The 23,805-nt window shown below is 43.9% G+C and overlaps 1 protein-coding gene across 2 annotated transcripts in view; it reads left to right on the forward strand.

The window, feature by feature from the left end:
• LOC115067260 (inositol 1,4,5-trisphosphate receptor type 2-like) overlaps nucleotides 1-23,368 on the forward strand; it is a 27,109-nt gene extending 3,741 nt beyond the window's left edge. The window contains exons 2-5 of one of the 2 annotated variants that reach the window (XR_003846684.1): nucleotides 2,005-2,130; nucleotides 18,639-18,767; nucleotides 21,579-22,672; nucleotides 23,050-23,368. Coding sequence is in view for 1 of the 2 variants with exons in the window: in XM_029554794.1 (XP_029410654.1) it covers nucleotides 2,005-2,130; nucleotides 18,639-18,767; nucleotides 21,579-21,878 (555 nt within the window). In the remaining variant the exon portion in view is untranslated. Of the gene's footprint in view, nucleotides 1-2,004; nucleotides 2,131-18,638; nucleotides 18,768-21,578 lie in introns of both variants that reach the window. The other variant, XM_029554794.1, reaches the window with a different exon arrangement.
• Nucleotides 23,369-23,805: the final 437 nt, after the last annotated feature.

Here is a 23,805-nt window from a genome sequence, read left to right on the forward strand (position 1 = left end):
CCAAGGAGGTCAGAAGAGGGCTTCAGATTCCCCTGGAACTAGAGTTAAAGATGGTTCGTAGCCACCATGCGGGTGCTGGGAATTGAACCCAGGTCCTCTGCAAGAGCGGTCAGCGCTCTTAACCGCTGAGCCATCTCTCCAGCCCCACCACTGACATTTTAAGGTTCACCTCAGCGTCAGAAGTCTCCCATACTAATATTTAAAATAGGATCATCTATGTAGCAGAGAAATTAATTTTATTTAGCAATGTAATTTGCAAAATGTAAAAGCATAAAAGTATCTGCTTTTTTTGCACAAGAAGTTATGAAGGAGAACCGTGTCCTTTATAGGCAGTTTTAGAGGTCCTTAATTCTGCATGTGGTTGTGCGCTTACTGTGAAAGGTTTACTTGTAGTTTCTACCATGCTCCTGAGCATGAAGTAGGGATTCATAGTTGAATCACAATCATTGCCCGGAGAGGCAAGGCTAGGATGGTGCCTCAGGAGTGCGCGTTAGACTCCACGGGCTCCCCTTGCTGTGTGGAACAGATGCCTTCTTTGGAACATGCCCACATCCTCTCTCAGCCTCTGTCCTAGTCTGACTTGGATGACTAGGGCAAAAACCCTCATCAGAAGCTGGCTCTTTGCTGCTGAGGCTCAGCTAGTGAGACTTCCAGGAACATCAGTGTAATAGTTCCCTTCTTGTCTACTTTCGTGGCATATTGTGTGTGATATCACACGTAAGTGTGTGATACACTGAAATGGCACAGAACGAAGACAAGGTGTCAAGGAAGGTCCAGCACTCTATTTCAAATAGTCCTGGACTGGTGTCTTATAGTAATGGACTTGAAAGACTATCTTGGGGGAATTGTTAGTCCGAGGGTCCTTGATTCCTCTCTGAGGTTGTGACGGGATGAGATGGCGCAGTGTAGAAAGGAAGCCCACGGGCTGCACCCTTATGTGAGGTCCCCATTTGGACTGTGCCTGTTTCCATGTGCGGCCCACTCTGTGGCCTCTGCCTTCCCTGTGCTCACAGAGTTAACCCCACCTCACCCTTTGCGTCTCCACACAAGCTTTGCTTCCTCAGCAATGAGTTCCCCGTCCAACGTAAGAGAGGCTGTCCAGATGTCTAATGGAAAGCTGGCTGAGTTTTACTAGATCGTCACCTCTCACACCCTGTCCTGATGTTATTGGCTCTAGGAGGACGACAGCTAAGTGCGGTTCCCTTCATCATTAAGCCCCCTCAGTCAGAAGAGATGCTCAGAAAACCTGTTTCCACTGAATTAGTGAGTCAGGATCCTGGATCTACTGCTTCTTAATTGTGTGACTGACTCCACTAGCTACTTAATATTTCTAGTGTTATGTTTCCACAACTTTAAAGTAAAATAATTACAGCATCTGGCTAGGAGGATTTTTAGAGGTTGTTAAATAAAATGAGGCATAGGAAAGGCTGAGGGACTTTGTGCATAGAAAACACAGAGTAAAGCCGTAGCTGATGTGAAGATGACGGAGGCAAGGCACTGGGTGGCCCTGCTGTTCCCTCCCCTGTGACCGACCTCAACACAGGCACCTGCCTTTGAGGAAATTTTTAGATCTCAGTGGAGCACAGGGAAGCCATAAGGAAAGCCTGCCCCTGTGCGTTATGGCTCTGACTCTCATAACCCAGGAGTCCCTTGGAATGATTTATGGGATTTGTTTATGTGCACGTACTTTTCTTGGAGATTTTTTGTCATGTTTTCATTGTCTCAAAGATGATAGGTTTGCTTGGAGTAAAGTGTTCATCTTCATAGCAATCACCGGGCATAAGGGAATGGACTGCTAGGTCTTGTGATCCCCCTGGGTCCGGGTGAAATGGCTATAAAAAGGAAGGGGAAACCCTTCATAAGTAGGCAGAAAACAAGCAGCAATGTCCTAGAGGAGCTAACAGATCCTATTTAATGGATGGATCTATGGATCCATGTCATAATGGATATTTGAAAGCAGACAGCGGAGATATGAACTTCCTTCTGCATTTGAAACTCGTACAGGTCAAGATCGCCTACGTGAACTTTGTTAACCACTGTTACGTTGACACCGAAGTGGAAATGAAGGAGATTTACACGAGTAACCACATTTGGAAATTGTTTGAGAACTTCTTGGTGGACATGGCGAGGGTAAGTTCCCTGCCCCCACTAAAGCCTCTTGCTGTGGTGTCAGGTAATCAGTCTATGTTTTTGATTCAACTCTGAATACCTAGATAAAAATTTGCAGTTAAACCAACTACATTTTGATTCAGCCTGTCTTATTCATGAAGTCGTGAATGAGTTCCATGAGATTGTGAGTGAGATTTAAAGAGTTAATATAAATAAAGTACCTAGTCTGGTATGCACAGTGTCAGGCAAAACATTCAGCTTATACCTTTATTAACGACTATGCTTGTCTGTTCTTAAATGGACTTTTAGTGGCCTTGCTACATTGGCTAGAGGAGACATTTGGCAGAGTCGTCTGTGTTTAACCTCTTCCCGTGGATGTACTTAAAACAACAGCTGCAGGAGGCCTCAGGTGGTCTAGCCTGGTCTTGTCAGGATGTGTTCCTGTAGATGTACTTAAAACGACAGCTGCAGGAGGCCTCAGGTGGTCTAGCCTGGTCTTGTCAGGACGTGTTCCTGTGGATGTACTTAAAACGACAGCTGCAGGAGGCCTCAGGTGGTCTAGCCTGGTCTTGTCAGAACGTGTTCCTGTGGATGTACATAAAACGACAGCTGCAGGAGGCCTCAGGTGGTCTAGCCTGGTCTTGTCAGGACGTGTTCACGATTGTGTATTCAGCCTCCCTTGGAAACACATTCTAGTCATTTCATCAACTGGCTTTTTTGCTCGTGTCTGAAGAATTATCTTCTGCTTTTACTGTGAGTTCATTTCCTCTTGTTGTTTCTACTGGGGTGGAAGCCTGTGGTACTGGATGGCATTGTATGGACACTGCCTGGCTTATGAGTTGACGCTGTGGAGAGTCAATAATAAGTGAATGAGGAGAGGTTATCATTGAATTCTCTTTCTGTGTTGGCTTTTCTTTTGCATAATGAATTATTATGAATGCCCAGGGGTCAATTATTTTATTATATACTCATATAAGACCATATCTATCTATCTATCTATCTATCTATCTATCTATCTATCTATCTATCTATCTATCTATCTATATCTATCTCTCTCTCTCTCTGTCTATATATATATCTATCATCTATCTATCATCTATCTATCTATCTATCTATCTATCTATCTATCTATCTATCTATCTATCATCTATCATCTATCTATATGGTCTTATTGAGTCAAGGTGTCCCTGTAGCCTCAGCTTGTCTGGAACTCACTATGTAAACCAGGCTGGTCTTGAACTCACAGAGATCTGCTCGCCTCTGTCTCCCGAGTGCTTGGATCAAAGGCATGTGCCACCACGCCTGGCCTATTTTCTATATATTTAAGACAAGATTTCATTCTCTATTCGAGGTTGGCCTGGAAGTATGTAGTCCAGGCTAGCCTCAAGTTCAAAGCAATCATCCTGCCTCAGTCTCCCAAATGTAGGGATTACGGGTGTGAGCCACCAAACCTGGTCTTATTATTTTAGTTTAAAAATAATCTTTAGGGGCTGGAGAGATGGTTCAGTGGTTAAAAGCACTGGCTGCTCTTACAGACAATACAGTTCGATTCCCAGTACCCACATGGTGGCTAGCAGCCATCCAAAACTCCAGTTCCAGGGGATCCAACATACTCTTCTGTCCTTCATGGGCATTGTATGACACGGTTTCACTTACTTACATGCAGGCAATATTTGCATACACATAAAATAATAATAACAGTGATTAATAAGTAAAATATTTTTGAAAAATCATTAGTTTTCTCTTTAGAGCTGTGAGACATGAAACTCAGATAAAGATTTTTCTAGAGAAGGTAGTGTATAGATAAGTCCTTAGGCTTGAATTATGGTGACCTGAACTTGCATGAATTATGGTGACCATCTGTTGTCCCTTTGACCCTCTGACTCACCCAGGGCTGGTAGGGTATGGAGGCCCTGTGTAGATGTGTTTGGAGGGACAGGATCAGTGAGGCCCTTATTCCATAAACTTACACGAGATCATCCCATTTCATCCCACGTGTTGCGTGCCATTTATATTTGTTCCCACCGGCCTTATGAAAACCTTGTGAGCTGCAAGAGTCTCCTGAGTCCTTGAAGCGCACGATGATTTCTGGGCCAGTGACTGAGCTTTAAACTGCACGTGCAGGCGCATATTAAGGAGATCACACACTGATCCGCAGAGTTGCCCGTCAGTGGCCGAAGATAAGGTTGAGAAGGTCCAAGGTCACATTCTCAGCAGCATGAGCCGTAAAGCAGAAAAGTATTTTAGTTTCTAAACCAAGAAAAGCCTAGGACAGCTGCCCTTGGAAGCTCTCTTTCCATTGATAAATTCGGGGGGGGGGCGGGGCAAAGTGTAGAGGTTGATGGTTTTTGAAAGCTATTGGGGTAGGAAATTTCGCTTTACCAAATTAGGTCAAGTGGGTAGTGGTGACTCCTTATACGAAGGCGCTGGGGCTTCCTCGGTCTCCCTGTCTGTCCCCTGTGCAGCTTAGCTGTCCTGCACGTTTGTGTTCCTTGATTCTTCTCTGTATCGCAGAGCAGCGGCCCTTCACCACGCCAACCGGAAATCACCTGTCCTGTTTCAGGGACTTCCCTCCTGGGCTTCTCTTCTCCCCTGAAGAAAGATTAAGGGAATGCAGTGACACCTAGGCCAACTTCCCCTTCAGCTTGCTGGGCTCTGCTTCCCAGTCCCTGGAGACAAGGCATTTTAAACAAGTTCTTAGGTGGCACTGCAGCTGCTGGTCCTGGGGCCTCCCTTTGAGAGTCACCGTAGTGGACAGTGATGGCCAAGAACAGAGATTTCAAAGGAACTAGTCAGAGCCAAGTTCAGGTCCAGACTCTGCCTTTCTTTAAGTAGCTGCTTATGTGGGGCTGGCACACAGCCCTTGACCCCAAGTTTCCTTACTGATAGGAGAATACAGCAGCAATACATTTTCTTGGGGGCTCTGGGAAGATTCCGAGAGATAATACACATGAAACTGTCGTTTCATTTTGCACCTGTAAGAGGGTTGGTGACCTTATATCATCATCACCAGAGTTACTACAAGGCTGTAAGAAGCTTCTAAACCCTGAACCACATAATATTGAGGCTAACACAGAAGGAAACTGTCCACACAGGCAAGAGCCAGGAATTGTGTTCATGCGGTCACACATGCATGAGGCTGGGCATACATGATTATAAACCTTCATGGCACCAGACTGGTACGGTGCCAGACATGGCTGAAGCTGGACATGACTTACGCTGGAACTGTTTAAAGCTGAATGTACATGATGCTGGACATGCACAAGGCCAGACATGCATGGTGCTAGACATGTATGAAGCAGCACATGCATGGAAACGGGCAGCTATTAAGTCAGACATGCATGAAATGGGACATGCATGAAGGCAGATATTCATGAAGCAGAGCATGCATGAACGTGGACATGCATGAAGGTGGATATGCATGAAGGCATGCGTGAAGATAGACATACATGAAGCCAGGCATTCATGAAAGCAGACATGCATGAAATGGAACATGCATCAATGGAACATGCATGAAAAAGTACAAGCATGAAGGCAGGTACACATGAAGGTAGGTCTACATGAAGCAGGACATGCACAGACGCATACATGCATGAAGGTGGACATGTGTGAAGCCAAGTATGCATGAAGGCAGGCATGCGTGAAGGTGGCCATGTAAACAGCAGTTGATATAAATCGCCGCAGAGGAAACGATTCTGATTCAGGTGCTCACAACAAAATTGTGGCATCTTGGAGCAGCTGGTTTACATCAGCAAGATGTGGTGACGAGAAACTGGAGGAGAGCGGCTGTGCGAGCTGCGTCTAAGACACCGGCACTGAGGGCTGGCAGAGAACAGCCACCGGGTCAATGTAAAGTCCGCTCTTAATTCCAGCACACCCAAACATTTCTAGTAACAATGACATTACTACTTCTGACATGCTTTGCTTTTATTTCTGCACAGTTTAAATGATAAAGGCTCTTATATGAGTCAAAGTTTTCATTTTTATAATTTTTACCTTGATTTTGCTTTTGTAGCAGGATGGGGCTGTTCAGCTCAGCAAAGATGTAGCTGTTACCAGGAGTAGTGTGTTCTCCAGGTCCACCATGAAATTACAAGTCATAAGACTTATGGAACTTACCAACTTCTAGACAAGCCTCCTAGTTCTGCTTATAGGTTCCAGAGACATAATTTGCTAGTTCATTATCTTGGCTTGATGCCAAATGGAAGAATTCTCCTCCAACAGCTTTGCAAACCCAGCTGTCTGGTCTCCCAGTGTTTTATCCATGGCTCACCGGTTCCTCTCTCAATGTGGTGTCTAGGATCCTGGTTTCCATGTATTTTGGATCCCCTTTCATCTGAACTAGAACATAGTAACCCATGAGGGTCCAGTCTGCACAATTGTATTTCGGGACAAACTTGGAGAGCAATTAGTTTCAAAGAGGATTGAAAGATCAACACATGTGGTGACCTCCCCTCCCCCTTCTCCCTGGGTTTCTGTATTCACCACCAGGTCTTTTGCTTGTGAGCAATGCCCTCCGGTGCCACCCCTGTCTGTCTCTTTTATGCTCCTGTATGTGCATCTTGTCTTTTGTCTTAAGACTCACGCAAGGCAGATGGCAAGATAACTCAGTGGGTAAATGTGCCTGCGGCCAAGCATCATGACCTGAGTTCAACCCCTGGAACCTCCATGGTGGAAGGAGAGAACTGATTACTGCAAGTTGTTAAATCAGTGTAAAAACTTATTTAAAAAGATCCACATTGCTGATGGGGAATTGGGATGCAGACCGCTCTGGATTCTTCCATGCTGAACAGGGACACAGGGTGAGGCAGTTGGGGTACCCCTTCAGTGGACTCCCAAATTGCGTAACTTTTAACTCTAGGGAGAAAAGAAAGTCTTTGATGGTGAATGGGAGATGTAAAGGGAAAGTGAAGGCAAGAGTAGTTAGCATTGCAAGTTCTAGACAGGGAACCAGAAAAAGGTCCGAACAGGGCAAATTTCAGAACATCTTTCCCGAAAGGTGGTTCTAACAAGCTTGCTGCATTGCTTCATATTGTCCTACTGTTCCGGTGGCCTAATGGAGACTGTGTCCACAGGCTGTAAATACACCACAAAGCTATTAGACCTCAAAAACTTGGGACTGTCTTTCAAAGCATTTAATGACAGCCTACTTTGATCTATGTTCTGATGCAGCTAAAATTAGTGTTTGTGGGACAGAAATGCTTTTCTTTGACTTCATAACTGATTGTTGTTGATGCCAGGGGTCTTGAGTCATTATCAGAAAGCACCTGGAGGGGGTGGACGATGATCGATGTTAGCCTCGGAGAGAGAGAGAGAGAGAGAGAGAGAGAGAGAGAGAGAGAGAGAGAGAATATATCTATGGGCAAAGGCCAGAGAAGGACCTTGGGTGTCTTATTCTATCACTCTGCCCTTCCTCCTTGACACAGGGTCTTACTGAACCTGGAGCTAGGGTAGTGAGCAGCAACCCCAGTGGTCCTCTGTCTGTCCCTCATAGCTCTATTTCATTTTTGGATAGAGCACTTGGGTCTTTCATTCCCTTTCATAACTTGACGAATAGGAGGTAGGAGTTAACCCAGAGTTTCTATCTACTTTGAGACGTTTTCTCATTTATTTTATGAGGTAGAATTAAATAGCTGTTCTATAACTTTCTTATTAATGATTAATTCAACTTAAGTATTCTTTTCATTTGACCCCTAAAGGTATCGTCGCAGAGAACTGTAGATGTCTCTTCTGTGGTTCTTGTTCTTTCTGTAGCACATTTTTTCTCAGGGTCCGTGGGCTTATCTCTTTAGTTTTTCTGCTGAGTTACAGGGCTGGTGACCATCTGGACCAAAGACCTATTCGACTCTTGATGATGGGGTTAGTTCTCTGTCCTCTAGTGCTTCCTGAGTGTCACATTACTGGCTGTATTTATTTTAATCAGCTCTGTGTGTGTGTGTGTGTGTGTGTGTACACATGTGTGCGCACATGTGCTGGTTCATGTATGTGAAGGTACATGTCTGTATGCAGGTGCGAGTGCATGTGGATGCATGGATGTCTAGAGGTCAGAGGTCAGCCTCAGGTGTCATTCTTTAGGCATGCCCTCTATCTTGGGTTTTGAGACAAGTTTTCTCACTGAGCCTGGAGCTCGCAGATTCAGCCAGACTTACTGGCCAGTTTCCAATTGCTGTCAGTTTTCCAGGCAGGTGTCTCAATTATTATAGCTGTTTCTATGGTAAGAAGCCATGGGGCATATGCGATGAGAGACTATATAACGTGATAAGAGCTCATAGTGCATATGTAGAAAGTGTCCATAGAGCACATGTAATAAGTGGTCATAGAGCACATGTAGGAAGTGTCCGTAGAGCATATGACATAAGAGATTATATGGCATATGTATGTAATGAGAGTCCATAGAGCACATGTAATAAGAGCCCATAGAACACGTGTAATACACGAGGCCATAGAGCATTTGTAATTGAACAGCTGTCTCAGTATTTGCCTGTGGGCTGTTTTCTGTCTCTGGACTCTTAAATTGATAGTATAAACTCCATTAAGGTAGTGATTTTTAAAAAATGTTTTGCTCACTGATGAGTCCTCACTGTGATGGTTAATTTTAAATGTCAACTTGACCCCACTTAGAATCACCCAGGAAGAGAGTCTCCATTAAGGAATTAGATCAGGTTGGCTTGTGTGCATGTCTGTGGGGATTGTCTTGATTGTGAAGTGGCTGGATCACTGTGGGCAGCACCATCCCTAGGCTGGGCCCTGGATGGCCTGAGTGAAGACAGCAGCAGATCAGCAGGCAGGCAGCACCCGTGCTTTGTGCTCTCTGCTCTTGACTGTGGATGTGCTGTGCTGTGACCGGCTGCTTGAGCTCCTGCCTGACTTCCCTGAAATGCTGGACTGTCCTGGAATTGTAAGCCAAATAAACCCTTTCCCCCCGTAAGGTGATTTTAGCCAGAGTGTTTATCACAGCGACAGAAGTGAAACCAGAACAGGACCAAAATCATCCTTGGCTTGAAATAGGCATTCAGTGAGGACTGTTGACTTGAGGACCCTGGCTCTTGGGGTGAACCGATTACGACGGAGTCAGTCCAGTGGCCTCATAGATGTGAAAACAGAGACCATAAAAATGGGCTTAGCTACCGGTGAGGATTTATGTGTCTCTGATGAGAAAGATGGCTTCGCTTTTTGCTTACTTTTGAGACAATGTTGCTAAGTAGCTCAGGCTTTCCTCAAATTTGAGATCCTTCTGTCCCTTCCTCCTCCTGCTGGGACCCTAGGTGTGGGCCACCTACCTCGGTGAGAAAATTCTTTTTACAGATAAAAGAAAGGGCTAGCGAGGTCACTCAATGGCTGAAAGTGCTTGTTTCACACGCCTGATGACCTGCGTTCAATCCCTGGAACCCACAGTGAAAGGAGAAAATCGACTCCTAGAGTTGCCCTCTGACCTCCATGTTTCTCTCTCTCTCTCTCTCTCTCTCTCTCTCTCTCTCTCTCTCTCTCTCTCTCTCTCTCTCTCTCTCTCTCTCTCTCTCTCTCTCTCTCTCTCTCTCTCTCTCTCTCTCTCTCACACACACACACACACCACACACACAGAGACATACATTTACACACAAATCACACACAGACATAAACAGATATACACACACATACAGATACACATACATAGAAATATCACACAACACACAGACACATATATCTCACACACACATCACACAGATGCACACCTATTATGCACACAGACACAGATACACATACTATATCCACACACAGACACAAAAACTTCTAGAAAACATAAAAGCAATGGATAGAGTTGACGAAAGAAAATCATACAGTTTACTGTTTGAGACTTTAATACTTAAGTACATTAAAACAACATAAATATCAAAATGGGAGTTACTTTATACTTTTAAAAAAATGATGTATTATCCTGGGGCTGGAGAGATGGCTCAGCGGTTGAGAACACTGGTTGTTCTTGCAGAAGACCTGGGTTCGAATCCCAGTACCCACGTGGCAGCTAACTACTATCTGTAACTCCAGTTCCAGAGGATCCGACCCCCTCTTCTGTCCTCTGCAGGCATTGCACGACATGGGTGCACTTACCTACATGCAGGCAATACACACATACACATAAAATAAAAATATAAATAAAGTTTAAAAAACATTAAAAGAAATTACGTACTATTCCATTAAAAACATACATATTCGTGTGAAGAACACCAACAGTATAAGAAGGAAATGGGCAAAACCAGGCATCCACGATGTTTTGGGAGAGGAAATACAAGTAGTTCATGAACTTTTGAAAAATATTAAACTGTCAATAATTTAAAACATACAAAGGGGCTGGGTGTGATGGTGCACGCCTTTAACCCCGGCACTGGGGAGGCAGAGGCAGGTAGATCTCTGTGAGATCAAGGCCAGCCAGGTCTACATATCAAGCTCCAGGCCAGCTGGTGCTCCAGGGAGACCCTGTCTCAAAGAAACAAGACAAAACCCAACACGCCCCAAACCCAAACTAAAAACAAAACCAAAACAACAAAAACAAACAAACAAAAAAAATGAAGGGAAATAAGACCCAGTTTTCAGCCGCCAAAGTTACGAGGGTGAAAAGGTAATATTGACGTCGGTGATGGTTCATTGGCCCACCCCGCAGAATAGAATGCATGCAGTCTTTCTGAAAAGCATTTTGGTAATGCCTTAGATTCCCTTCATGCCTTGGGAATGTGTTGTGTAAGTTATCTTCCAAAAACCTGTCCTTGGGAAATAGAAATGTGATCTTGAATTAATGGTCAAGGAAATTTAACATATTTTTATGATATGCAGCATCAAATGTTTAAATATTTAATAACAGGGAAATGGTTAAATAAATCATGGCCTGAGGTGTTTGTGTTGCTGAGATGCTATCTGAGCCTCTCAGTGTGGGAGATGCCGATGAGGGGCTGTGTGTGGAAAGGGGCTATCCAGAGTGACGTCATGGGGCAAAATGCAAAGGGATTAAAAGGAAATTTGTCAAAATGTTAATCGTGGTCTTATCTGAATTGTAGGATTCTGGATAGTTTTTGTTTTCCATTTCATACTTTTCTATACTTTTCAGAGTTCCTATATATTAATATTAAGAAAGATGTTCTTTTTAAAAAATGTGTGTGTGTCTATGTATGTATGTCTGTGTATGTATGTGAGACGTGTGTGTGCAAGTGTGTGTGCCTATGTGCAGGGATGCAGAGGCCAGAGCAGGGCATTGGGTGTCTTTCTCTATTGCTCCATCTTATCCCCTTGAGACAACGTCTCTTACGGAGCCTGCAGCTTGCTTTTGTTTTTTGGCTAGGCTCAAGGCCTTGGAGTCCCAGAGGTCCTCCTGCCTCTGCCTCCTCCCAGTACTGGGAGTACAGGCACAGGTAGCCAAGCCCAGCTTTTTTACATGGGTGTCGAGGATCCGAACTTATGGCTTCCTGCTTGCAAATTAAACACTTCATCCCCTGAGCTATCTCCCCAGCTCCACATGTCCTTTATGTAAATGATCTCAGAACTGTGAGCCAACTGAGCGTGTGAGCAGATGAGACACGTAATAAAAAATACTAAGAAGCAAAAACACAAATGCGTGGAAGTTTTGGCCTCACAAAGGAATGTGACAGAAAACGAGGTCCCACCCCTAGTTTGTGCAATGTTTTTAGTCTCCCCGAGGAATACTCAACTGATCTTGGATTTTCATTCTGTGGTGGACATGATTAAAAGTACATTATTGACACTAGAGTTTCCCTGCCCTGTAATGGGGCCACCTGTTACACGTGGATGTCTAAATTTAAACTTTCATGAGACATGTTGGAAGAATTAAAAAGTGACTTACTTAGTTACGCTAGTCCCATTTCAAATGTTCAGTGAGCTCACATACCCAGGGGCTTGGGCTGGACATCACTGCTGCAGAAAGCTTCTGTCACGGTGGAAAGGTCTGTGGGCAGCCTCCAGGCAGTGTGTGCCGAAGGTAACTGTCAGTCATCCTTGCGAGCTGGCGGTCACTGAGAGAGCAGAAGACGGGAGGAATTCAGTTATGATCAGGCCTGGATATTTCAGTTTCCTCAGTGTGTTACCTATTTATTTGTCTGTGTCTATGATCTCTCACTCTGTAATGCATGTGTGCATATGTGTATGTGCATGTGCGTGTGTATGTGTGTAGTGCATACAGGTATGTGAGGGTACATGCATATATGTGTGTGGGGGCATGTAGGTGTGCATGTGGTACATATCTGTGTGTGAGGGTTCATGCATGTCTGAGGGTACATGCATGTATATGTGTGTGTGGAGGTGTGCATATGTGGTACATGTATGTGTATGAGGGTACATGTATATATGTGTGGGTACATCCATGCACATGCATGCCATCGTCAGAGGAGGATGTTGGGTGCTTTCTCTACCCTGCTCCACCTTATCCCCTTGAGTCAGGGTCTCACACTGGTCTAGAAGCTCACCATGCAGACTGTGTTGGCTAGGCCATGAGCTCTTGGCATCCTCCTGTTTCTGCCTGTCACACTGGGGTGATGGACACATGCAGCCAGGCCCAGCTTTTATGTGGGGACTTCATGCTTTCAGAGCACTTTATCCACCGAACCATCTCCCCAGCCTCAGGTGTTGGCCCTGTTGACTAGAACAAAGACTTTGATAGAGTGGGGACTTCATTTTGTTTGGATTTATGGCTCTAGTTCCTAGTCTGGGGTATAAATTACTAGATTAAAGCTACATATGAGACTAGGAGTTAGAACAGTGACTCCAAACTGAAGCCCCACATAATACACCACGGAACTGAACAAATGCATAATCATGTTAACCTGGCAGTAGATGAGAACAAGATTTTCTAAAGCTGGATTGGTTTCCCTGGAAGATACGATCGTGACGGACGTGTGTTTTCAAATTGTAAAGCATATTACAGATGGAAGCCCCAGCATTCTTACAGAGTTGGGTTGGAATATTTAAAAAACGAATCGGATGTATTCTGGAAATTTAGGGAGATATTTTAGAAGCCATTAGTGACCTGCTGTTCCTAAAAGTGAGGCACAGAAATTCCATTTGATAAATGTTGGAGGGAAGTTGAGGGTCAATATGGAAAGACTTTACCAGAAACCATAAATCAGGTCACTTACAGCCACAAATTCCAGATAAAAACTAGAACAAAAATGTATAGACTAGGGCTCAGAGCTTAAGAGTACTGGCTGCTCTTTCAGAGGACTGAGGTGCATTCCCCAGCACCCACATGGCAGGTAACAACCATCCATAACTCCAATCACAGGGGATTTGATACTTTCTTCTGGCTTCCTGGGCATTGTATGCCTGGGTGCACTTATATACATACTGGCAAAAACATTTACATACATAAAATAAATATAAATGAATTTAAAATGTATAGATTATCATTTTCTTTTATAAAATGAAAGTTTTTGTCTTATGGTAAAGAAATACTACTATTTAAAAGAAGAAGTACCTGGATGTTAAAAATTAGCCAGGCATGGTGGCACACACCTTTGATACCAGCAGAGATGGAGGCCAGCCTGATCTACATAGTGAGCTCTAGGCCAGCCGGGGCTACAGTGATACCCTGTCTCAAAAAGAAAAAAAATAGTTTACACGATGAGAGGCAACGAAGTTGATATTCTAAACAGAGAGTCAGAGTGAGAAGGCCAAAGAAAGCTTGTGTGTGGTGTGTTGAGCTGACTGTAGGGTGCAGTCCTCTGTAACTGGGCTTTTGGAAAGTGGTTTAGCAGGTCTGAACTGCTCTGACTTGACAGATGTGGCAATGAACTGGATTCCATGCACAATGCCCAGCCTTATTAACAGTGTGAGAAGTATGAAGTAAAATCACGCCGTGTCATCAAACTGACAGAAATAATTATCATCTCCAGGTATAGCAGCCAGTTCCAGTAGGAAACACAAGACACGCTCTGAGAAGTGTGGGTTGGAGTTGGGAGCAAGGCCTGGTGAGGAGTGACTGCCTGGAGGCCAGAGAGGCTGGGAGGCCAGGGCACAGGAGCCTTGGTGCCCTTGAAACAGGGCTGCCGGGGGAGGTGGGTCCACGGAGCATGGGGGCCTTCCTCAGGCAGGGTGGGAAGGAGGCAGAGGTACAAGGGTGTTCCTGTCTTCTTTTCCTTTCTCTGAATTGGCCAGCACTCCATGTTAGCTGAACCCAACTAACACGCATGAAGGCACGAGCTAGCTGGTGGTAAAGAGGGGCTTCCAATGTGTCCATAAACAACTTGGTCGTAGTGTTTTAAATTTATTTCAGAGGACCAGCAGAGCACGCCGTATAGACTGAGTCCTCACCCTCCTCTGACAATTTTTCCTTTGGTGAAACATAACTCACAGCTCTGAAAGTAAAATCAGTCATTTTGTATAATTCTTTATAACTATAGATAAATGAATGAATGAATGAATGAATGAATCTATGAAAGGAAATCTCATTCCAACTTGCAAGAAGGAAGTGACTGAAAAAATGATTTGTAATGATTTGATTTCTATCTCAAACCCATTCTAAAACCAGATTAAAGCATGGTGGTGCATTGAGATGTTGGAATGGAGGCTGGCTTTGCAGTGGATGTTAGTGTAGTGACAGCACATGGAAATGCTTTATAGGAAGTGATTGTGTGTCATTAATATATGCAAACAGATTGAAACTTTAAAAACATGTGTTTTACATATAAAACGATCTTTCAGCATGATGTAATTTTATTTGATTCATTTCCAATCTTTGTTTTAAAGACTAAATAAAGTAAGTTTAAAAGCTGGATAGAGAAATATGGCACTGTTTATTAGGCTATTTGTTCCTGATAAGTTCTTAAGTTTTTGTTTTGAGACAGGGTCTTCCTGTATCTCTAGCTGACCTGGAACTTACTCTGTAGACCAGGCTGGCCTCGATCTCTCAGAGATTTGCCTGCCTCTGTTTCCTGACTGCTGGGTTTAAAGATATGATCCATACCAGGCATTTTTAAAGATTTTAAGAAGAAAGGCTTCCTACATTTCCTGATGCTCATGAGCTTATAGCATAGAATTCAAGGTGAGACCGTTACCATTCATAAGAGATGGAAAGCATCTTGAGAAGAGGGAGTGGTTCGTGTGGTTTGTTGAACACAGGCCTTTCACTCCTCAGGACTTTGAGTAAAGCCTTATCTAGAAAAAAAGTACTTTCATTAATCTACTAACCAAAGAGGAAATTTCTGGGTGGTAGCTTTGGCCAGTGCCCAGCTTCAAGTAATGCCATGTGAAGCACAAGAACTCCAGAAGACCCCCTCCTCGTCCCCCCCCCCCCCCCCCCACTGCATAGGCTGTTGCTGGATGAAGAAGGACATCTGGGTCAGTTGTGCCAGCATTGATCTGTCTGTTTAACAAAAAGCCAGTTTCAGCCTGCTCAGTAAAAAGAATTAAATCCTCATTCATGCCCACCATGGCAAACCAATTTAATATTAGTTCTGGGATCATTTTAAATTTTAATCCTTGATTACCGTGGTCCACAAATATAACCTAACTTGAACTAAAATGAGGAGGCCTTTCTTTTGTTAAAATGTTAATAGCTCCATTCATTTCAGAGACATTTGCAGTAGTCCCCTCTCATCCACAGTTTCAGTTATCTGAGCATGTCAGAGGTTCAGAAACATGAATGGAAGATTCTAGAAATAAGAAATTTGTGTCTTTTAAACTCGGAGGAGTGTGATACCACCCTGGGTCATGCCATCCTAGGTCATCCTATGCCCTCTGGTCCAGGATATGAATCACCTTTTCGTCAAACTGTTCATGGTCTATGGACTCTCTGTCCGCTGGTCACTTAATGGGCCTCCTGTTATTAGATCAGCTGTCCCATTATTGCTGTGGCCGTGTTCAAGTAATTCTTACTTCACTTAACAATGGCCCAACACACGTACTGCTGGTGCTGAAGTTCATATATGCCAAAGAGAAGCACCTAGTACTTCTTTTAAGTGAGAAATAAAGTACAAAAAGAGGCAGTGAGAGAGAGAGAGAGAGAGGAGAGAACATTGACGTAATGTTACAATATGTTATAATTTTTGCTGTTTATTATGATAATATCTTACTGTTTCACATTTATGAATTAGACTTTATCATAGCTATGTATGCATAAGATAAAAACATTATATATATGCTAGGCATGGTAACCCATGTCTTTAATCCCTGCACTCAGGAGGCAGAGGCAGGAGAATCTCTGTGAGTTCAAGGCCAGCCGGGGCTACAGGGAGACCCTGTCTGAAAAAGACAAACAAACAAACAAACAAAACCATTATATATAGGGTTTGGGATTCTCCACTGTGGAATGGATCTGCTGTCTGGAACACCTTGTCTACGCAGGAACTGTCACATACTGGAACAATTGCTAGATTACATAATTAGATGTAATTTATTTCGTTTAATTATACCGTTCCTCCCAGTAGCCCAATAATATCAGTTATACTAAGAAACCTTTTAGCTTTGAGGGGGTGAGTGTCATTTTTGGACGTGGAAAGAAAGAGCTGCTGGGTGGAAGGCTGAGCCCCGTCCTAAGCGGCCGTGAGCAAACCCTGCCCTCATTTCCTCCCATCCAAGTAACTGGTTCGGCATGCAACACCCTTATTTTCCAAGCCAGCAATACTGGAGCACATGGTTTGAGAAGGGAATTTTTCCCTTTTATGAGCTGTGTGAAAAATTTTAAAGCAGTATCAAATTAAATTACATCCACTTGCTCTTATTGAAAAGTCAAAAATTGTGTCTCCGGAGGACATCTGGACCACATGGCCCCGAGCGTGCGTGTGCTCCGTCATCCGTGGTGATGCTACTTTTCTTTGTTTGCCCTGGTTTCCAGTCTCTTCTCATAGCCCTTGCTTCTCTCTCTCTCTCTCTCTCTCTCTCTCTCTCTCTCTCTCTCTCGCTCGCTCTCTCTCTCTCTCTCTCGCTCGCTCTCTCTCTCTCTCTCTCGCTCGCTCTCTCTCTCTCTCTCTCTGTCTGTCTCTCTCTGTATCTGTCTCTCTCTTTCTCAATTTTTTTGTGTGTTTTCAATTATATCTCTTGGCTTTTGCACTTTGTTCAGTCTGGCATTTAGAAATATACAGTTGAGCAAAAGAGCTAGTAGAGGCCTCATTTAATCAGATTTAATCAGATCAGAGCCCGGAGCATGGCGATCCTCAGGTCGGTCCCCAGCTCTTGTATTGGGGCCCCCGCCCCCAGTGCTCTATGGAGGCTGTAAACTCCCAGCTTCCAAGATCAGCGGTAGGTAACGAAGTGTGGGAAACAGTTTGGATTTATCCTCCCTTGAATGAAAAACGTCCCCCATAGGATCAAATATTTGAGCTCTTGGCCTCTAGTCCATGGCATTGTTTGGGGAGGTCCTGGAACCTTTAGGAAGTGTGGGCTTGCTGGAGGAAGCACGTCACTGGGGGTGGGCTTTGGGGGTTCATCGCGGGGCGTCCATCTTCCAGTTCTCTCTGCTTAGTGTTTGTGTTTGAAGATGTGAACTCCCTGTTTGCCACCCCCTGCCTCCCATCATGATGGCAGACCCTTATCCCTCTGGAGCCATTAGCCAAAAAAACTAAGTTGCTGTTGGTCATGGTGTTTTATCACCTGTATTTTTCACTCTTTTTGGTGTTGTCACCAAATTTCTGACAACCTACTTAAGAGTTTATTTGAGCTTACAGTTTAAGGGTACAGTCTATCACGGAGGGGAAGGGAGGGAGCCAGTGATGCCACGCCGTGTAGACATGTGTACCTGGGACTCCTCACCTTACTCCTTGGCAGAACAGGAAGCTGAAAATTGACAGGAAGTGAGGCAGGGCTTTCAAACCTCAAGGTCTGCCCTCCATGAATGAGTCACTTCCTCCAACCAGGTCCCACCTTGCAAGCAAGTCCAATCCTTGGCCCATGGGCCACAATCTGCCCAGGATGGCTGTGTGCAGAAAATAGACGACTTAAAACACTAAGAGATTTTTCTTTTTCGGTCAGGGGGTAATCAGCTAGTACAGTGGTAGAAGGTTAGCTTTGTAGATGAAGATGTCCCGTTGTGATGTAAAAAGGCTGGGGATGCTTGCAGCTCCTTCAAAACCAGCATCACCAACTAGGGACCAGGCATTTAATCCCATGAGCCAATGGGGGGGGGCTTTCACATGCAAACCCCTCCACTTTGGCCAGGGTATTTTAGGAGGCTTAAGTCTCCATGAATCCCACTCACTACTTTATACCCTAATGACTCGTTCCTTTGGGGCTTCCTCTCAATGAGGGACAGAGGGTTTTCATCAAATCCAAACTTGTGGACCAAGGGAGAGGTGGACATGCTAGACAAGAAAGCAGTAAGTTAATACTGGGCCTGGGGAAGGGAAAGATGATGGTCCCAGGCTGAAATCACAGTTGAACCTGAAGGATAAGCTACTGCGGATGAATAGAATTTTAATGGATTTGGACACAAATCTTTCTATTCATAGGAACTTTACAAAGCATGCACATGGCCACGGAGACCCGTTCCAGGACAACCTTTATAAGGTTCCAGTATGGAATCATAACGCGAAGATGTGCTTTCCTTTGCTCCGCAGGTGTGTAACACAACCATAGACAGGAAACATGCAGATGTCTTCCTGGAGAGGTGTGTCACTGAGTCTGTCATGAACATAGTGAGCGGCTTCTTCAATTCGCCATTTTCGGACAACAGCACCAGCCTCCAGGTAACTGTACCAGGGCTCAGGATGCACTCTGCCACCAAGAACCTATCTCTCTGCTTAGGGGAAGCTATCGTTTAGCCAGGAAGTCTGTCCCAACACTCCCAGTGATTGCTCTACTTTGTTACCCTTATGCCATCTTCTGAGTATACCAAAATTTATCTATTATTAATTTATAATAATACAGAGAAAGGGTTTGTGATGTTTTCATGTGTAAACATCCTTATACTTTCTCACACCCTCTGCATGCCTCTTTCTTCTTGTTTTTTTGTGTTTTAATGTCTGTTTGCTTTACAATTTGTCTTCTGACTCACTTTGAAATTTACAGTTTAATAAACCACCCAGTTTATGCATCGTTTATTCAAGTATATGAGAACCCCATCATTGCCCTCCCCTGTCCCAGCCTCCCCTCTTGCTGGGCCCCTTCCTCCCAGCTTCATTCTACATCAAGAAACTTCATCTTAAAAATAATCTTTCCAGGGCTGGAGAGGTGGCTCAGTGGTTAAGAGCACTGACTGGTCTTGCAGAGGACCCGGGTTTGATTCCCAGCAGTCACGTGGCTGCTAGGAACCGACCTTAACTCCAGTTCCAGGGGAATCCGACTCCCTCTTCTGACCTCCGTGGCATTGCACAACATGGGTGCCCTCACATACATGTAGGCAATGCACTCATACACATAAAATAAAAATAATAAATAAAATATTAAAAAGTAATCTTTTCTAGCTGGATGTGGTGGCGCACGCCTTTAATCCCAGCACTCGGGAGGCAGAGGCAGGCAGATCTCTGTGAGCTCAAGGCCAGCCTGGTCTACATAGTGAGTTCCAGGCCAGCTGGGGCTAAAAGGAGACCCTGATTCAAAAAGACAGCCCCCCCCAAGTTATTCTTTTTCCTGGGGTTGGAGAGCTGGCTCAGCAGGTAAAAGCACTGGCTGTTCTTAAAGAAGCCCTGTGTTTGAATTCCAGCACCCACCTGGTGGCTTACAGCCATCTGTAACTCCATTTCTAAGAGACCTGATGCCCTCTTCTATCCTTTGCAGGCACTGCATGACATGGGTGCACTTACACACATGCAGGCATAACATTCATACACAGAAAATAAAAATAAATAAATTTAAATTTTTTTAATTAAAAAAGTTTCCTTCATTTCTAAGCAGAATGAGACCTTTCACATGTATATGTTGAGTGCCAAGTATTAAAATAATGATTAGATTTTTTAAGTGGACAGTTATCTGGCCCAGCGGTTCCAACTTAGTGATTTATCCTAGTATTAACAGAATTAAGATTTTTTCATATAGGTTATTTATAATACTTAAAGTCAACCTTAAATGCCCACAAATAGGGGAACAGGTAAATACATCATAGCATACCTATAGGGTGGCTCATTAAAAATCATGTTTTAAAAGGAAGATTAATTCCTAAGAAAAATGATTCTTAAATAGTATAACACCTCAGAATCGCATCACAGAGTCATCAACTTTTGTTTGTGTGAACAATGTCTTCTCATATTCAGAGAAACTCTGAGTAAATACAACCAGCCTTCACACCTATGAGTTCCCACCTGCAGATCAGCCAACCTTCAGTCAGTAATAGCAGAAGAAAATTTTACTGAATAGAAGCCAGATTTTTTGGTCATTAGTTCCTAAGCAATATGGTATAACAAATTTGTATCTAATACATTTTATTATATAATGTATTATTATATAATGGATTACGCATCTCTGAGTTTTTGTGTCTTTTTTGGTATCTGTTGGTATGAGGGATGATGTTATCTTTAAGATGCTGTCTTTGATTATCTCCACATTGAAGACGTATTTCTATGGTTCCCAAGTATTAGACAATGATTATACATTACCTTTTTAAAAGTATCATTTCTATTATAATTTCTTTTTTTCGTTTGTTTTGGAGTCAGCGTTTCACTTTGACCTGAGCTGGCCTTGAACTCCCCACAGTCCTTCTGCAGCCCCCAGAATGCTTAGATCACAGGCTTGAACCACTACTTCTGCCTAATTATAATTTATATAGGGAAAAACGTGTAATAGGTAGAAACACATGAAATTGACCGTGTATTTCAGCATGGGAGTTGTCTCTACTAACCCTCGTGTCAGTATGAGTCAACCAGACACCAAACCCAGAGATACCTGCTCTATTTGTACTTGGGGATGAACAAAAGATTATAAAAGCTATATTGAAATTCATACCCTTGACTTCAGGAAATAGCATATTTTTCTGATTAGAAATATAGATAAGGAACAGAGGAGATAGCTCAGCTGGTAAAGTGCTTGCTGCACGAACGTGAAGGCCTGACTTCAGATTCCCAAGCAGCCTTCAAAAAGCAAGGTAGGATGATGGATCTCTGTAACCCCAGCACTGGGGGATCCTGGAACTCACTGCAGTCAAGTCTATCCAAAACAGTGAGTTTTGGGTTCAGCGAGAGACCCTGCCTCAAACATTGATGTGTAGAGTGATTTAGAAAGATACCTGAAGTCATCCTTTGGCCTCCATTAACACACACAGAGGGGAACCAACACATACAAGCAGGTATGCACATGTAAGAGAGAGAGAGAGAGACAGAGACAGAGACAGAGACAGAGACAGAGGATATAGTTAAAATGAGCGTAGTTTTCTATAGTGCCTGGCATGCTTTCTCTCATGAAGTGGCCACATAGCAAGTGTTTGTGAAAGATATTTATAAGTAGGGCTGAGGCATACATGGCCAAGCTGCATCATATTTCATAAGCCTGTCAGACGTTGCATGGATCCCTCACCAGGCACATTAACGGATTCGTGGCCCTGTTCTCCACCATCTTTCTGTTTTCAGACCCACCAGCCCGTCTTTATTCAGCTGCTGCAGTCTGCCTTCAGGATCTACAACTGTACCTGGCCCACTCCGTCCCAGAAAGCGTCGGTGGAGTCCTGTATCAGAACTCTGGCTGAAGTGGGTAAGTCGAGGTGTCTGACTGACTTAGGTAACTGGGCTTTTCGCATACAGCTGCATAAGCAGCTTTCCTACCTAGAACATCGTAAGAAAACAGGTAAAACTTTTGTCAAGTTGACGGCAAATGATTCTAGACCTTGCAGGCTCTTTGAAAGGAGAATGTATTCATATTTCCAAATATAAATGTAGTATTATTGTATGACACTTAAGTATGGCTCAGTGAGACGTTATAGCAATGATTTAGCTAATTTTTTCCTATTTAATCTGGGAATTGCCTTGTTTATTAATAGTCTGATGTCAATATCTTCTTCTTGTAGTAGCAGTTTTTGAGGGTTTTTCAGTGTTCCAATTTTGTGTGAGATCCATGTACGGTCCATTTGAATGTCTTCTAAACATTGAAAGCTTCAGAAATTATACATGGCATGAAAGGCAAGAAGTTTAAACTAAGAGAGAGTGAGTGTAAGAATTCTCATAGGTTCCTGTGCGTGCACGTTCATGTCTGTGTGGTTCTGTTGTGTAGGTTAATTACCAATATATAAAGATGTCATCGTATGCTATGTGTGTGTTTATGACATGTATGTGTGATATGTATGTGAGTGCCGATGTGTGTGTGTGTGTGTGTGTGTGTGTGTGATGGTGCATGTTGGAGGTCAGAGGACACCCTCAAATGCTGGTCCTTGCCTTCCACATTGTTGTTTGCTGGTATACAGAACAGTCTAGCTGGCCTGTGGTGTCTCCTGCCCTCTTTCTCAGTACAGATGTGTGTTACCTGGCTGTATGTGGCTGATGGGTTCAAACTCAGGTTCTCATCTTGTATGGCAAGAACTTTACCTACTAAGCAGTCTCCCCAGATCCTGTGGAGGTTAGTCATTGATGAAGAGGGGGAGGGAGAAGAAACAGACTTGACAGAAAAGAAAAAAATAAGAAAAGTGGAGAGGTTGGCCTTTCTGGTGGTCCCACAGACATCATTGTCACAGGTATGGCCACTCTTACTGTTCATGCAACACTTGCCACAGACAAGGCCAAGCTATTGCACACCCTGAATTTGGATAGCTTCTCTGATTATTTACATTTTACAGTTGAGAAACAGAATAATCTAGGTTGTATAAGTTGGTCAGGTATATAGTATATGCTTAGTAAATATATATTATGGATGGATACATGATTTAATTCATTATGACCATTGAAGCTCTTTGGTCTTTCCCCAATATGCAGTCTGACCCAAGAGATTATATATTAACAAAATTTAATGACACCAAGTTTAATTGAAGTAAATGAAAATCAGAATCTGGAGATGTAGCTGAGTGGTAGAACGCTTCCTTATAATGTACAGTGTCCTCCATTCTGTCCTCAGCACCACAAAAGAAGGAGGAGAAGGAAGAGGAGGAACAGAGGAGGGAAAATAGGAAGGTAAAGACGGGAAACAGGAAGAGGAGCAAGAGGAGAGGGCGCTTAAAACAGCATCTTGAGGGATGTGGAAGACTTTCCTAAGTGGAGAGGTGCGCAGTTTCTGGATTAGAAAATTCAGTTGGTGAACAGGAAGGCCAGTGCTCGCCTCTTTGGCACAAGTTGTCCCTTGGGCCTGGGCTTTTGCAGATGCTGTCATCTTGCCTGGGGTGCTGACCACCTCCTTGTCTGCTTCAACAGCCTTGGTCTGACTGCTGCTTTGAGAACTTCTTCCTCACGGTAGAACGCTTCCTTATAATGTACAGTGTCCTCCATTCTGTCCTCAGCACCACAAAAGAAGGAGGAGAAGGAAGAGGAGGAACAGAGGAGGGAAAATAGGAAGGTAAAGAAGGGAAACAGGAAGAGGAGCAAGAGGAGAGGATGCTTAAAACAGCATCTTGAGGGATGTGGAAGACTTTCCTAAGTGGAGAGGTGCACAGTTTCTGGATTAGAAAATTCAGTTGGTGAACAGGAGGGCCAGTGCTCGCCCCTTTGGCACAAGTTGTCCCTTGGGCCTGGGCTTTTGCAGATGCCGTCATCTTGCCTGGGGTGCTGACCCCCTCCTTGTCCGCTTCACCAGCCTTGGTCTGACTGCTGCTTTGAGAACTTCTCCCTCACTTGGATGGCAGGTGCTAGGCAGGTGCTCTCCCACCATGTCCCCGTC

The sequence above is a fragment of the Nannospalax galili genome, unplaced genomic scaffold (genome assembly GCF_000622305.1).
Source record: "Nannospalax galili isolate Female #2095 unplaced genomic scaffold, S.galili_v1.0 scaffold2785, whole genome shotgun sequence".
NCBI lineage: Eukaryota > Metazoa > Chordata > Mammalia > Rodentia > Spalacidae > Nannospalax > Nannospalax galili.